Source organism: Pseudorca crassidens, chromosome 12 (genome assembly GCF_039906515.1).
Source record: "Pseudorca crassidens isolate mPseCra1 chromosome 12, mPseCra1.hap1, whole genome shotgun sequence".
NCBI lineage: Eukaryota > Metazoa > Chordata > Mammalia > Artiodactyla > Delphinidae > Pseudorca > Pseudorca crassidens.
The window spans coordinates 84,268,113-84,282,766 of record NC_090307.1 but is presented as its reverse complement, the minus strand read 5'-3'; the positions used below and the strand labels follow the sequence as shown (position 1 = coordinate 84,282,766).

General features: G+C 51.7%; 1 protein-coding gene across 2 annotated transcripts; it reads left to right on the top strand.

The window, feature by feature from the left end:
• The first annotated feature begins 664 nt into the window (after positions 1-664).
• MORN3 (MORN repeat containing 3) lies at positions 665-13,236 on the top strand. 2 transcript variants are annotated; one of them, XM_067700943.1, is made up of 6 exons: positions 665-1,087; positions 3,474-3,646; positions 7,257-7,414; positions 8,931-9,090; positions 12,731-12,915; positions 13,153-13,236. In XM_067700943.1, exons 2-6 carry the CDS (start codon positions 3,502-3,504, stop codon positions 13,228-13,230), a joined length of 726 nt encoding a protein of 241 aa, XP_067557044.1. In that variant the 5' UTR covers positions 665-1,087; positions 3,474-3,501; the 3' UTR covers positions 13,231-13,236. The 2 variants fall into 2 exon arrangements, with proteins under 2 accessions (XP_067557044.1, XP_067557043.1); XM_067700942.1 differs by having other exon boundaries at positions 12,731-13,026.
• Positions 13,237-14,654: the final 1,418 nt, after the last annotated feature.

The following is a 14,654-nucleotide window of genomic DNA, read 5'->3' as shown; positions in this document are numbered from 1 at the left end:
TTGCTCCGCGGCATGTGGGATCTTCCCGGACCAGGGCTCGAACCTGTGTCTCCTGCATTGGCAGGCGGATTCTCAACCACTGCGCCACCAGGGAAGCCCGGAGATTCCAATTTTAAATAGGGTGGTCCAGACAATCGTACTGAGGTGATTTGAATAAAGCCCTGGAGGGCAGGGCTTGATCCAGGCCGCTATTTGGAGGAAGAAATGGCCTGGCAGAGGGCACAGAAGAGGCAAAGGCCCTGAGGCAGGAACACGCCTAGCATTTTCCAGGAACCACAAGGAAGCAAGTGTGAGGCTAGAGCAGAGTGAGACTGGGCGCACAGAGTAGGGGACAAACTCAGAGAGGAAAGGGGAGGGAGGTGGGCAAATGACGCAGCGCTTTGAAGACACTGTAGGCACTGTGGCTTTTACTCTGAGTGGTGAGGGGAACCACTGTAGGGAAGTGAGCTGAGGAATGGCTTGGGCCGACTTGTGTCTATGTAAATCATATGCATCTTCCGGTGTGTAGGGGCAGTATAGCTTCCCTCAGATTCTCAGAGGAGTCTAATAAACCATCACAAAACAAAGAACACGGGTAATGTTGGCTTTCCCTTTAATTTTGCCCCTCTGTCTTTGCAACAAGGCAGAAAAGCCTTTGACACTTTCCTGCCAGCATCGGGCTTGGTATTTGCTCCGGGGAAACCGGGACGGGAGGGAAGCGGGGGTGGGGAGGGCAGTAACCTCCCGTGGCACACCGTGGCCCAAGCTCCGCGGATATCAGGTCTCCCGGGCTCGCCCACCAGCCTTTGGCCACCAGGCCGGTGCACCAGCCAGTACTCGACCTCCGCAGGCCCGAAGACGTCCTTCCTCGTCGCGGGAGGATCTACAGCCTTCCCCACACGCGGCCCCGAGCTCACAGTCTCCGCAGGAAGGGGCGGGCCCTGCCGGCTGGCTTTGCTGGGGCCCCGCGTTGCCATAGGGACCCTGGCAGGGCTTGGGACGCCGGAACGCGCGCTGCGGTCGATTGAGGCTGGAGGCTGCGGGCGGCGACTCCACCGCTCTCGGCCCAGGACTCCAGATGCAGGATCCGCCCGGCAGGAGAGCGCAGGTGAGCCGGCGTAGGTGTGACGAGGCGCGGGCTAGCGACTGACCCCCGGCCGTCTGGGCCCTGCTCCTTCCACTTTCCATGGTGGTAATTATTGTTATTCAGTATCAAAACAACACGAGTAGAGTACGCGCACCGAGTGGCAAAGACTTCTTTCCCTTTTTTTTTTTTTTTTTTTTTTTTTGTGGCCACGCAGCTTGGCTTGCGGCCACGATCTAACTCGCGCCCTGGCAGTGAAAACGCCTAGTCCTATCCTAACCACTGGACCGCCAGGGAATTCCCCAAAGCTTTCTTTTCCTATCAGGAGCTCTATGTATTAAGACCACAACCTCCTCTAGGGTAGCATCTACGTTCCTGAAAGTGTGGGACAGAGGATGAGTTACACGGATGAAGCATTAAGTATCACCCAATGACATCGTAAGAAAGTTATTAGATTCTGGGTTCTCTTACGGTTCTGAGTAAACCAAGGAGAAAGTGTCAGTTTGGGGCTAATATGGCATTAACACCTTTCTGAACATTTGCTAATCTCAACTGTAAGCCCCAGTGTCTAGCTAAGACTCAAGTAATGTTTGCAAAATCTTCCTTGGATAAATGTATTGATGTTTTAAGTGAATTAACTTCAATGTAAAGATTAATCATAGTACACATGATACATGCAAATGGGAGAAAAAAGAAAAACATTAAATTTAGGACCTGAGACTGTTTCCCTCTGCCCAGTTTTCACCCTGGCTGTCTTCCTTGCCTGGAGTGACTTTCCCAATTCCTAGGCATGATTGTCAAAATACGTACTAGCCAGTACAGTTGGCCAGCTTAGTCAGAATCACTGAGGCCCCTGCTGTGGCCCTACAGGGAACTCCTTGATAAGCAGGGCCCAATGCAAAATGAAAATGTGAGGCAGTAGCTCATACAGTATTAAGAATTTCAAAACAGCGACAGAGCCGAGACCAAGTACACGCCCCTCTAAGGACCAGGCCCTGTGCAACTCTTCAGGTTGCACACTTGTGATGCTGGTCCTGGGTGGGTGGATGCTTGGGACACCAAGATCTCCTGAAACCTGCTCAGCCCTGAGGTCATTCTCATTGGTCAATACCTCTGCCTGGGAATTCCCTGGCAGTCCAGTGGTTAGGACTTCGTGCTTCCACTGCAGGGGGCCTGGGTTCTATCCCTGGCGGGGGAACTAAGATTCCGCAGGCCAACATGGTGCGGCAAACAAAAACAAAAACAAAAAAGACTTCTGCCTGCTGATGGTTAAATAGTTCACTCTAGTCCCCCACCCCCATCCCCTCATTCCCCCATCCCTCCACTCCTCCACCCCCATCCTTGGCTGCTAGCACTGCTTGAGTGTGTGTGTGTGTATTTCCCAACTATGGAGCAGGATAGATGGTACCTGCTGAGGGGAAACAGAGATCTCCAGATTTGGAGACCATCTTTGTCACCTTGCACAAGTCCCCTGGAGAGAAACACATAGACATGAATGTCTGCACTGGGGACATGAAGAGCATAGACGGGGGGCTCCCAGTCTGGGGAGAGACCCAAACCCCACCAGGCAGGGTGGGGAGGAGAGCCCTGGTCTGATGAAAAACACCTAACCAGGCAGACAGGAAGAGTACCTAGGCAGAGGGCAGAGGGCAGAGGGCAGAGGGTGATCAACCATCCTGGTGTGCCTGGGACTGTTCCAGCTTTAGCACTGAAAGTCCAATGTCCTAGGAAGCCCCTCAGTCCCGGGCAAACCGGTACAGGGGGTCTCCCAAGAGGCAGTCTCTTCAGTTGAGGGGCTCTCCTGACAGCTCACAAACCCCTGCCAAGCCAGCCCCTAGGCTTTTCTACCATCCCGTCCACCAGGCATAGGGGGCGGGACCCAGGGGGCTAAAGTGTTGGGTGTTGAGCCAGTGGCGGTAGCAGGGGTGCCCCTGTGGGCTGTGTCATCACGGCTGTCTGCCAGCCCAGACAGAGTGGCCTGGCTAGGCCCCAACTCCCCAGAGTGGGTTGTAGTGTTCACGACTGAGGGCTCCAGGCCCGCATCCACGCTGGTTGGTCATACTGGTTATTAAATACGTGACTTTCACCCTCTCCCCCGGGGCAGCTTCTTGCTGATGTCATCACAAACCCCTCTGCCCTGTTGGTTTCCCTGGGTTCCCATCCCAAGCAATTGTGCCATCAGATCCCCCGCCCCAAGGGGCCCCTGGAGAGGCAAGGGAAGAGAGAGCCTCCCAGGGGGGTCAGTCCAGCACAAAAGAAAACTCCTCAGGGGCTGCTCATCTGCCCTGGGGACTCAGAACACACGTGACGCGTTCCACTTGACCTCAGACAGGTGTCTCCCTGGGAAGCCCCAGGATCCCGGCATTACTTACGGCAAACTGAGCCCCTGATGTCCCTAACCCTTTGCCAGCACACCCTGGCCCACAGAAGCAGCCACCATGCCTATCTCCAAGTGCCCGCCAAAGTCGGAGCCCCTGTGGAAAGCATGGGACCGGAAGGCCCAGAAGAACGGACTGAGGCACCAGGTGTTCGCTGTCAATGGCGATCACTATGTGGGCAAGTGGAAGGATAACATGAAACACGGTAAGTGGGGGACCTTCGGGGGCTCAGGTGGTGGGTCTGGGCCATGGTGGGCAACCGGGGCCAAAGAAGCAGCTTGCATAGCTCACTGGGGATATAACATGTATCTCTGAGGAGTGAATGCTGACTTGGACCAACCAGGGGCCTCCTCCTGCTGGGGTTCTGGAACCCAACTCGGCCCTGGCTTCAGCTGAGCAAAGGGGCCAGTAGGGGACAGAGCAGTCTTTAGGCACCAGCCACAGCCTCAGCTGGGACTCTCAGGACACCAGCTCATTCTCTACCTCTGACACCTGGGCTAAGCATGGGGCTGGCTAGCAGGAGGAAAAGGTGGCCCCCAGAAAGCAGCTTGCAACTGGGATTCTGGTCTTCAAATTCAGCCCTTCAAACCAGTAGGGGGCGAGGGAGGACACCCGCTATCCCCCACCCCCTACCCCCCCACCCCCTATACTTCCACCCCCCCACCCCAAGTGGCTGGGGCTCTGACTTTAACTGGGCTGGGCTCAGTTTAACTAGCAGGAAGTACGGGGCTCTTTGTGATACAAACTAAGCCCTGAAAAAAAAAAATAAGTTTTTATTCAAAAGAGGTGTTATGGCTTCTCAGTCCAGTCTTGCAATTCCAGATTCTCTGCTCTTAACCATTCTTCTCTCCTGCCTTCCTGCGTTAAGTGCTTGAGCCCATAAAGCTTGGTCAGAATCTCAGCTCCAGTAACTATGACCTTGAGAGATCTACTACAGTACTCCGAGCCCCAGTCTCCCCATTGTAAAATGGGAATAATACCTATCTGTTAAGAGATGACATCTATCAAGTATTTAGCCAAGAGTCTGTGCAGAAGGGAACTTCTGGAGTGTTCTCGGAGGGCTGACCATGGCAGGGATCACTACTTAGAGCTTCCTTGTCCAAGAAGGCCCCCAAAGTTGACCTCACCCAGTGTGTAACACAACACCCACCCTCAGCACTGACTTAAAGGCCAGGGTTTAAGCAGCTGCTTGGAGCTCTATGTGCGGTTAAAGATGTCTGCCTGCATGTTTCAATCCTTGTGGGCAGCCTGTGGTGTGGACAGAGCCCTGGACTTGGTGTCAGGACCCTGAAGTTCTGAGCCTGGCTCTATTACTGAGTAGCTGTGTGACTTTGGGTAAGTCATTTCCCATTCTCTGGACTTGGCTGCCCTACCTGTGATATGACCTTGTGGGCTGGTGTGGCCCTCTGAGTCCTCCCGTGTGAGCCCTGCCTCCCCTCAGACCCTGGAGGCATAGAGCTGATGGGGCTGGGGCTGCAGAAAGCAGATCTGTCAGAGAACCCAGGTCCAATGCCCCCTCTCTTGACTCACCTTTCGACCACGCTGAAGTGGGTTGCTGTAGTATAAGCAGGCTGGAAGCAGTCAAGAGAGCCGTCATTCAGGGCAAGGATAGGGTGGCCCCAGTGGTTACCCAGACCACTCACTCCACTAATACTCATTGTGCTCCTAGTCTGTGCCAGGCCCTATACCGGGCATCTGGAAGAATCCCAACACTCAGGGTCCTTCCAGTCTCACTGACAACCTGCACAGTAGGTAATGTTCCATTTTACAGATGAGGAAACTGGGGCTCAGAGAGAGGAAGTGACTTACTCAAGGCCACACAGCTAAAAGTGGTATCATCAGGATGTAAAGGGGACCAGAGAGAAGCCACGAAAGGAGCCATGAGAACATGTTTGAGCCGAGCCCAGAGGATGCAAATGATTAGCCAGGCAGGGGGGAGCATGTCTTCTAGATAGTGGAATCAGAGATGGGGGGGTGTTTTTCACTATTACCTCTTGTTCAAGGAACGGACTGGAAGCCAGTGGGCTGGAACACAGAGAAGGAGGGGAGAAAGGGGCAGGTTAAGAGGGCCAATCGTATAGGGCCTCTTAGGCCTTGGTAAGTTCTGCCTTCATCTGGGAGACAAACAGTCTCATTGGACCAACTTGGTCACATGCCCTTCACTGAACCAGTCACAGAGGCCTGGGTGGATAGAATACACTGATTGGCTAGGCTTGCCAGGAGGAGAAGTCAGCCCCATGCAAACCTGAAGGACTGAGAGGGAGGGCTGTGTCCCCAAAGGAAATAAACTAGAAGAAGAACAGATGTAAACAACCCTTCATCCCCTGCGATGTGACTGGACCCCACCTCAAGGGCAAAAATCATTGATATCATCTTTTCTATTTGCAGGCATTGTCCTAAGTGTTCTACATATATTAATGAATTTAGTGAACAGAACAACCCCATGAGATACTCTTATCCCCATTTTGCAGACGAGGAACCTGAGGCCCAGAGAGTTAAGTTACTTGCACTAGATCAAAAAGCTCACAGGGACAATGTTGGATTTGTTCCTGAGCTACCAAGGACCAAGACATGAGTTGGCGTGCATAGGTACTCCGCAAATATTGTATTCATCTCTTTGTTCAACAAATATTGGTCACCTACAACATGCCAGACACTGTTCTTCCGTGCTGGATATAGAGCAGTGAACAGAACAGACCAGTCTGTGCTCTTGTGGAGCGTACATTCTCCTGGAAGAGACAGACAATAGACAATAAATGATAAATAAGTGAATTATCTATTATGTTAAGAGCTGAGAAGTGATATCGAAAGAAACAGAACAGGGTAAGGGATTAAAAGAAGCTTATATGGAATAATTTTAAACGGGATGGTCAGGGTAGGCCTCATTGAGAAAATGAGATTTCAGCAAAGACTTGCAGGAGGTAGGGAGTGAGCAAATATAGAGGGAAGAGTTTTCCAGGCTAAAGGAGAAACAGGTACAAAAGCCCTGAGGCGAAAGCATAACAGGTGGGTTCCAAGAACAGCATGGAAACCACAGTGGTTGGAGGGCAGAATGGAAAACGGGAGTGGAGGACACAGAGGGGTTGGAGTAGTAGGAGATGGGTCTCCATGTGTGTTCAGGAGAACTGAAGAGATAAGCAGAACATTTTCTAAAAATCCTGACCACCTGGTGTATCCATTCAGTATTATTAAAAGATGAAGCTTGGGACTTCCCTGGTGGCACAATGGTTAAGAATCCACCTGCCAATGCAGGGGACACGGGTTCAAGCCCTGGTCCAGGAAGATCCCACATGCCATGGAGCAACTAAGCCCATGCGCCACAACTACTGAGCCTGCGCACCACAACTACTGAGCCCGTGTGCTACAAGTACTGAAGCCTGCGTGCCTAGAGCCCGTGCTCCGCAACAAGAGAAGCCACTGCAATGAGAAGCCTGCACACCACAAGGAAGAGTAGCCCCCGTTCACCACAACTAGAGAAAGCCCGCCCGCAGCAACGAAGACCCAATGCAACCAAAAATAAATAAATAAAAATTAAAATTTAAGAAAAGACGAAGCTGAAACACTGAAGAGGCAGATTTCTACTTGGGGTCTGCTATGTCAGTTTGGCTTCAGGGCAAAGGGCTGTAGAAATAGAACTTTTGGGGGGTTTTCCTGGGTGTTGGGGGTCTGGAGACCGGGCACAGACCCTGACCCAGTTCTTGAGAATTGTCCAGTCTAGGGGCCCCTGAGGCCCAGCAGACACAGCACCTGCCTCCCGGCATCCCCAGCCCCATAAAGGCCATGTCTACCATGTTGGTTCATCTTTGTGTCCCTAGGGAAAGGAACACAGGTCTGGAGGAAGAACGGAGCCATCTATGAGGGGGACTGGAAATTTGGGAAGAGAGATGGCTATGGCACCCTCAGCCTTTCTGACCAAGAGACCGGAAATTACAGGAGAGTCTACTCAGGCTGGTGGAAAGGCGATAAGAAATGTGTGAGTGGTTCCCATCATGCCCTGGGGTGTGGGCCAGGCTGAAAGCAGGCTGTGTGTGTGTGTGTGTGGGGAGCAGTCAGAGAGGCCTGGGAGAAAAGGGTGGGGGGATCTAGGGGAGGAGAACAGGGTTGCTGTGTGGGTGGGAGAAGGAAGGGGTGGGGGAACATCAAGGCTTCTCAGAACAAAACCCAGGAAACAGGAAGCAAGAGGAGAGGGCCCAGGGAGGAGCCCATGAAACCCTGTGGCTACAAGAAGCCAGCCAGGCTGTGAGGGGCCAAAGTCTCCTCCCAACCTCCCCACTCATTTCCTGGCTTTCTTTTCCCCTGGCATCCCTTTCTGAGAACCCCCCTTCTGTTGGGACTGGATAAGAGGTGGCAGTGGGGGTTTGGAAGAGTGGGAGCAAGAAAGAAAGCAGAGGCCACACCCTTGGCCAAGAGAGGAAGGTCTTGAGGGATAGAAACCAGCCAGAGGCATGCCCCCAACCCATCAACACCTGAATCCTCACCATAGGTCATGGAGACAGATAATAATACAGTATTGCTATGGAACAACAGCTACCGTAACCCTGGAACATGATATATTGTAAACTCTCACATCAACAAAACAACATCATCATCATCATTATTATTCCCGTTTTACTGATGAGGAAACAAGCTCAGAAAGGCGCAGAAGGTGAAGTGCCTTGCTTGGGGTCACACCACTGGCAAGTTGTAGAGCCCAGCATTTCATGATCTCTACTCTCAAAATGTTTATTGGCCAGTGGGGATAAAGCTCCCAAAATAAATATTTTACATATAATATGGTGCTAGGATAGAGGTTTTTACAGAAAGTCCAGAGGCAGTTCATTGAGAATTCAGGGCAGGCTTCCTGTAGAAGGTGACACCGTAAGATGCAAGGAGTTAGGGAGTAAAAAAGGAGAAGAGGAAATACCAAAAGGAAGGATATAATAAACAGCAAGGTGTGTCTGCCCACAGGGGTGGGAGTGAGGCCTTGAAGGTTATGTAGGGGATGAGGATGTTGAAGAGTAGACTTGGGCTGCATAACCCAACCTCTTCAGGTGTGATCTGCGGGGAGTTTGTGGTGATTCTCTGCGGCTGCATGATAAGTGATTATGTCCATTTTTCTGGGGAGAAAGTCCGTAGCTTTGATCTGATTGTCAGGCATCTGCGACTTTTAATAGGATCAAATCAGAGTTGAGGAGACGGGGCAAATGTGATCGGATAGACAACGTAAAGATCTCCTAGGAGCTGTATGGCAGATGCATGGGGTCAGGGAAGAACGGGAGAGTGGAGGAGGTAGACCAGTGAGAAGGGATGAAATGATGGTGGGCTGCAGGAAGGCATAGAGGAGAATGGACGGCCTGGGAGATTTTTCGATACACGACCGTCAGCTTGGATGTAGGGCTGGGGGAGGAAGCAGGGGAGAAGCCCAGGTGTGTGGCTTGGGTGCCAGGGAGGATGGTGGGAGTTCCTAGTGGTGTGGGACGTCGTGAACAAGGACACCTTCGTGCTTTCAGGGCTATGGGATCCAGTTTTTCGGACCCAAGGAGTATTACGAGGGTGACTGGTGTGGCAACCAGCGCAGCGGTTGGGGCCGCATGTACTACAGCAACGGAGACATCTACGAGGGCCAGTGGTGCAAGGACAAGCCGGAAGGGGAGGGCATGTTACGCCTGAGTGAGTGCTTAGCCCCACCCCAAATGGCCTGTGGATCACGCCCACCCGGCCACGCCCTCAAGTCACATTCCTCTGGGCCCCTCATGGCCACGACCCATCAGGCCAAGTCCCCGCATAGACCTGTCCCGACTGGGTTAAGCTGAATGACAGGACCCGGTCCTTGCCCTCAGGAAGTTTATACTCTAAAAGGGGAGCCTAACAATAAATATAAACAATTAAGACATTGTCTTATGGTCGTAATAATCATAGCCTACACTTATACAGCCCTGAGCTCATTTAATCCACAATGCAATCCTATAAGATAGGTGCTCTTACACCGCACTTTACAAATGAACAAAGGCACAGAGAGGTTAAGTCATTTGCTCAAGGTTACGCAGTCTGTTCTGAGGTCGGAAGTGCTAAGGAATTGCCCTTGAAAACAGGAAGACGTGTTGGAGAATGACAAAGGAGTTGGGGTCAGGGCTGTTTAGATTGGCTTCTGGTCAGAGACCGCCTCCCTGAAGAGGTGTTGTTTGAATGGAGAATGGAAGGAGGAGAAGGAAGCGGGATATGTATTGCGCTGGGGAAGAACATTCCCAGGCAGAGGAAAGAGTTCTGAGAAGCTCGCATTTGTATCAGGACTTAATCCATTCTCTACAAAGCAAACAGAGCCAACTTTTCATAAATTGGACCTTGTCACTGCCTTGCTTTCAACCTTTCCATAGCTCCCTATTGCCCTCAGACTCCGTTCAGAGGCCTGACTGGTCTGTGGGGCCCAGCATGATCTGGCCCTGCTCACCACTCCAGTTTCACCTCCCCTCTTCCCCTGGACTCCCTTCTTTTTGGCCATACTAACTTTCTTTCAATTGCTCCCACTTTCTGCCTCAGGGCCCTTGCACTGCTGTTCCCTCTTCCTGGAATAGAAAGAAGATTCCCACAGGGACTTCCCTGGGGGTCCAGTAGCTAAGACTCCACGCTCCCAATGCAGGGGGCCTGGGTTTGATCCCTGGTCAGGGAACTAGATCCCACATGCTGCAAGTAAGAGTTCACATGCCACGACTAAAAAAAAAAAAAAAAAATTCCCGCATGCTGCAACTAAAACATCCTGCATGCCGCAAGGAAGATCCCGCAGGCAGCAACAAAGATCCCATGTGACACAACTAAGACCTGGTGCAGCCAAATAAATAAATATTAAAAAAAAAAGAAGATTCCCCCAGATCTTTGCATTTGTACGTTCCACCTAAAGCACATTCTTCTCAGCACTTGCTTCCTTTCCTTCTTAGAACTAGGTGTATAATCTTGGGTGAACTACTTTGCATCTCTGTGCCTCAGTTTCCTCTCCTGTAAAATGGGAATAATGGCAGTACCCACTTCATAGGGCTATGGGGAGGATTAGATGAGGGAGTCTGTGTAAAGTGCTTAGAACAGGGCCTAGCACGTAGTAGGCTGTCGATAAAGCTAGTATCATTGCCCCTCCAGACTGTGAGCCTGCAGAAGGACTGGGAATGTGTCTGTTTTGTTCCCCACTGTTTCCCCAGTGCCTGCCATGTAGTAAGTAGGTACTCTTGGTGAGGACACAAACCAGAGCCCAGTCTCCTGAAAACTCAAGATTCCAACTTCCAAAGAGATTTTTTTTTTTTTTTTTTTTTGGCTGTGTTGGGTTTTCGTTGCTGCGAGCAGGCTTTCTCTGGTTGCGGCGAGCAGGGTCTACTTGCAGTGCATGGGCTTCTTATTGCAGTGGCTTCTCTTTTGCAGAGCACAGGCTCTAAGCACGCAGGCTTCAGTAGTTGTGGTGCGCAGGCTCAGTAGCTGTGGCACACGGGCTCCATGGCATGTGGGATCTTCCCAGACCAGGGCTCGAACCCGTGTCCCCTGCACTGGCAGGCGGATTCTTAACCACTGTGCCACCAGGGAAGTCCCTCCAAAGAGATTTGACTAAACCAAGGCATTGGGCAGCTGGGGAGGGTTAAGGGTAGCCACTCTGTCATTCTCAATCCCCCGTGCATCCGCCTCCGTGCCTGATTTCAGTGTGCATCTCCTAGTAGTAATAGCTTGCTTTCAGTGAGCACCTTCTGTGGCCCGCACAGTGAAGGAGCTCTAAGTGCACCGTTTCTAAGGCTTGGACTCTGGAGCCGGCCAGCCTGGGTTCAAATTCTAGCTCAAGCTCTTACTAGTTGTGGGAACTTGGGCAATTAATTTCTTTACACTCTCTCTGCTTCATTTTTCTCAACTGTAAAGTAAAGAAAAAATAAAGCTTAACTAGAGTTATTGTGAAGGTTAAATGAGGTTTATATTTGTAAAACGCTTAGCATGACACGGAATAGTAAGTGCTCAGAATCAGTACATCCTTGTATGAGCTCAGCAAACTATTGGCCAAATCCAGCCCAACACGTGTTTTGTAAATAAAGTTTTATTGGCACACAGATGTGCTCGTTCAGTTATGTATCGTCCACAGGCTGCTTTTTTTAAAAAAAATAATTTATTAACTTTATTTTTGGCTGCGTTGGGTCTTTTTAAATATAAATTTATTTTTTTTAATTTAATTTTGGCTGCGTTGGGTCCTTGTTGCTGCACGCAGGCTTTCTCCAGCTGCGGCGAGCGGGGGCTACTCCCTGTCGCAGTGCGCGGGCTTCTCATTGCGGTGGCCTCTCTTGTTGTGGAGCACGGGCTCTAGGCACGTGGGCGCGTGGGCTCTAGAGCGCAGGCTCAGTAGTTGTGGCGCACGGGCTTAGTCACTCCGCGGCATGTGGGATCCTCCCAGACCAGGGCTCCAATCCGTGTCCCCTGCACTGGCAGGCGGATTCCCAACCACTGTGCCACGAGGGAAGTCCCCACGGGCTGCTTTTGTGCTGCAATGGCAGAGTTGACCATGTGCAGCAGAGACCCTATGGCCCGCGATGCCGAAAACACTATCTGCCCCTTTGCAGAAAAAGTTTGCTGACCTCTGACCTAGAGTTCATCCAATACTCTTCTAAGTCCTGTCTGTGTATGGACTCATTTAATCTTCAGAATAATTTTATGAGTGAGGAGCTATTCTTGTCCCTGTTTTACAAATGAGGAAATGAGACAAAATGGTTCAGTGACTTGCTCAAGGTCACACGGCTGGTAAGTGTCTGAGCTGAGACATGTTGGCTTTATTATTATTATTTTTACACCACCACCACCGAGATCCAGTGGGAAGTGGAATTGATTCCCGATTAAGAGCCGGGGCTCCTGATATGAACAGGATTTGGTTTGAAACCCTGCCTCTGCCACTTCCTAGTTCTGTGACCTTGTGCAAATCAGTCAAATTCCTGGAGCTTTTCAAGTTCCATGTATAAAATGGAATCCTTCATCCTTCACAGAACTGTTTTTGTGAGACGTGAGGTCAGAAACAGCATGGAACCAGGCACAGAGTAAGTGCAGGAAGAACATTGCCTGTCAGTATTATTCGCTATATTTTTTACAGCTAGGAAACTATGGTGCTCATCTAAGTTCCGGGAGGTAGTGGAGGTGAGATGTGAACCAGGTCTGAAACCGGAAGTCGCTCACACCCCAGGGCTCTATGGCTTTCTGGTGGGCATGATGTCTGGCCCGGCAGTGGCAAGGGTCCAGCCCGGGTATATGTAGTCTGGCCTGGTTCTGTGGGCCAAGACCCCTGACTCCCTGTTCTTTCCCCCAGAGAACGGGAACCGCTACGAAGGCAACTGGCAGAGAGGCATGAAGAATGGGTGGGGGCGCTTCTTCCACCTGGACCATGGTCAGCTGTTCGAAGGCCTCTGGGTCGACAACATAGCCAAGTGTGGCACAATGATTGACTGTGGCCGTGATGAGGCCCCCAAGCCCACCCAGTTCCCCATTCCTGAGGTGGGAAGCTCTCCCGGATCCTGGGGCCACATGCAGCCCAGGGAGAGACAAAACAGCACCCACAGCCACACCCAGCCTTTCCAAGCCCAGCCCGGCCAGGAAACAGACACGGTTTTGTTTTCAGTCAGGGCGACCCCAGGGAGGCTGGCAGTACCCCCCCAAAGCAGGGAGCGCCCCGAAGGCTGGCAGCCTGGGCCTTCCATGCTCCCCAAACCAACCCCTGCTGCTTCCCTCCAGGTCAAAATTCTAGATCCTGACGACGTGTTGGCGGAAGCTTTGGCCACGTTCAAGAAGACACAGGAAGAAGGAGATTGATGCCAGGTGAGAGGCGGGCACACCTGCCACCCTCTGATGTGGTCTGGGTAGCTCCTGGGGTCTCCTCTGGCCTAGGGTCTCAGGGGCTTGACCAGAGAGGGTGGGTTTCTTGCCTCCCGCAGTCCTGCTGGTCGTTTTTGCTTCCTCCCCTTCAAAACTCTTTTCCCTGCAGAAGTCCTGCCAAATCCTCCCATTTGCACCCTGGGCTTAATCGGATTGGAGTCAGGTGGTCTGCTCGCCCTGGAGGGCCCTGGGCCTCCACTTGCCTATCTGTCTTGTGGGCCCTTGTTTAGTGCTACCCCTCCTGGTGTTGGTAATAAGTGGGGTCGAGGGGAGAGCATTGATACAGCATCTTGGAGACACCAGCCCCGCCCACCCCACCCAGCTTGCCCCTGCAGAAAGAACACCCGCGCTTCAGGAGGAATTCAAACCGGAGTCACCCAACTGCTTGGACCGGTGCAGCTCCCACTGGTAGAGCAAAGGGGGACTTGGGCACACACTCGGCACCCTCCGAAGGCACCTTGCTCCTCCCAGCACTGGATCATTCCTGACCAGTAGGAGGCCAGTGCTCCTCTCCCCTGCTGGCCTTGGGGACGCCTTTATTCTTGGACCCCATCCCTGAGCACCCCAGAATAAAGGAGAGCCTGGCAGCGTGAGCCCGGGGCCTGTGGTGGGTGGCCGGGGTGCGAGGGAGCCTCAGGAGGGGTTTCAGGTAGAGAAGAGGGGTCCCCATGGGTTGCATGAATTTACCTTGGGGCAGAAAGGGGTAGGTGCCTCCAGGTCTCTGATCTCTGAGATATTCCGAGAAGATGGAGTCTGCATCTGGGTACATTGGTCACTAAGATTTGGCATTAAAATGTGACCTGGCTTCTCAGCCTAACACAGGGGCTCCCAACCTTGGAATCCTGTGGGAGATTTAAAAGCTAGGAATGTCTGGATCCCATGCCCAGAGATTCTCATCTGTCTGGGGTGAGGCCTGGGCCTTCAAAAAGCGCCCCAGCTGACTCTCTGCAGCTGGGGCAGAGAACCTCTGACTTACTGGCTTTGTGATCCTAAGTAAGTGACCTCAGTTGCCCCATCTGTAAAATGGGACTTCAGATATCTCACAGAGGTGTTTTGAGGATTTTCTAGCAGACGTAAAAATAACACGTACTAAGATTAGTTGTAAAGCAGATTTCTGGGAAGGGCTTTCTATAATTCTAGACAACATTCCTGCAAGATAAGAGGAACTCTTACATAATGGGTAGGAACAGGAGTTCTGCAGTGACTCCTTGAGTGTGAATCCCAGCACTGACTTACTAGCTGTGTGTTCTTGTGTATGTCACCCAACCTCTCTGTTCTTCAAGTTTCCTTTCCTCTAATATGGGACAATAACAGTACTTACCACCAGGGGTTATTGTGGTTACTGGAGAATGAAATAAGGT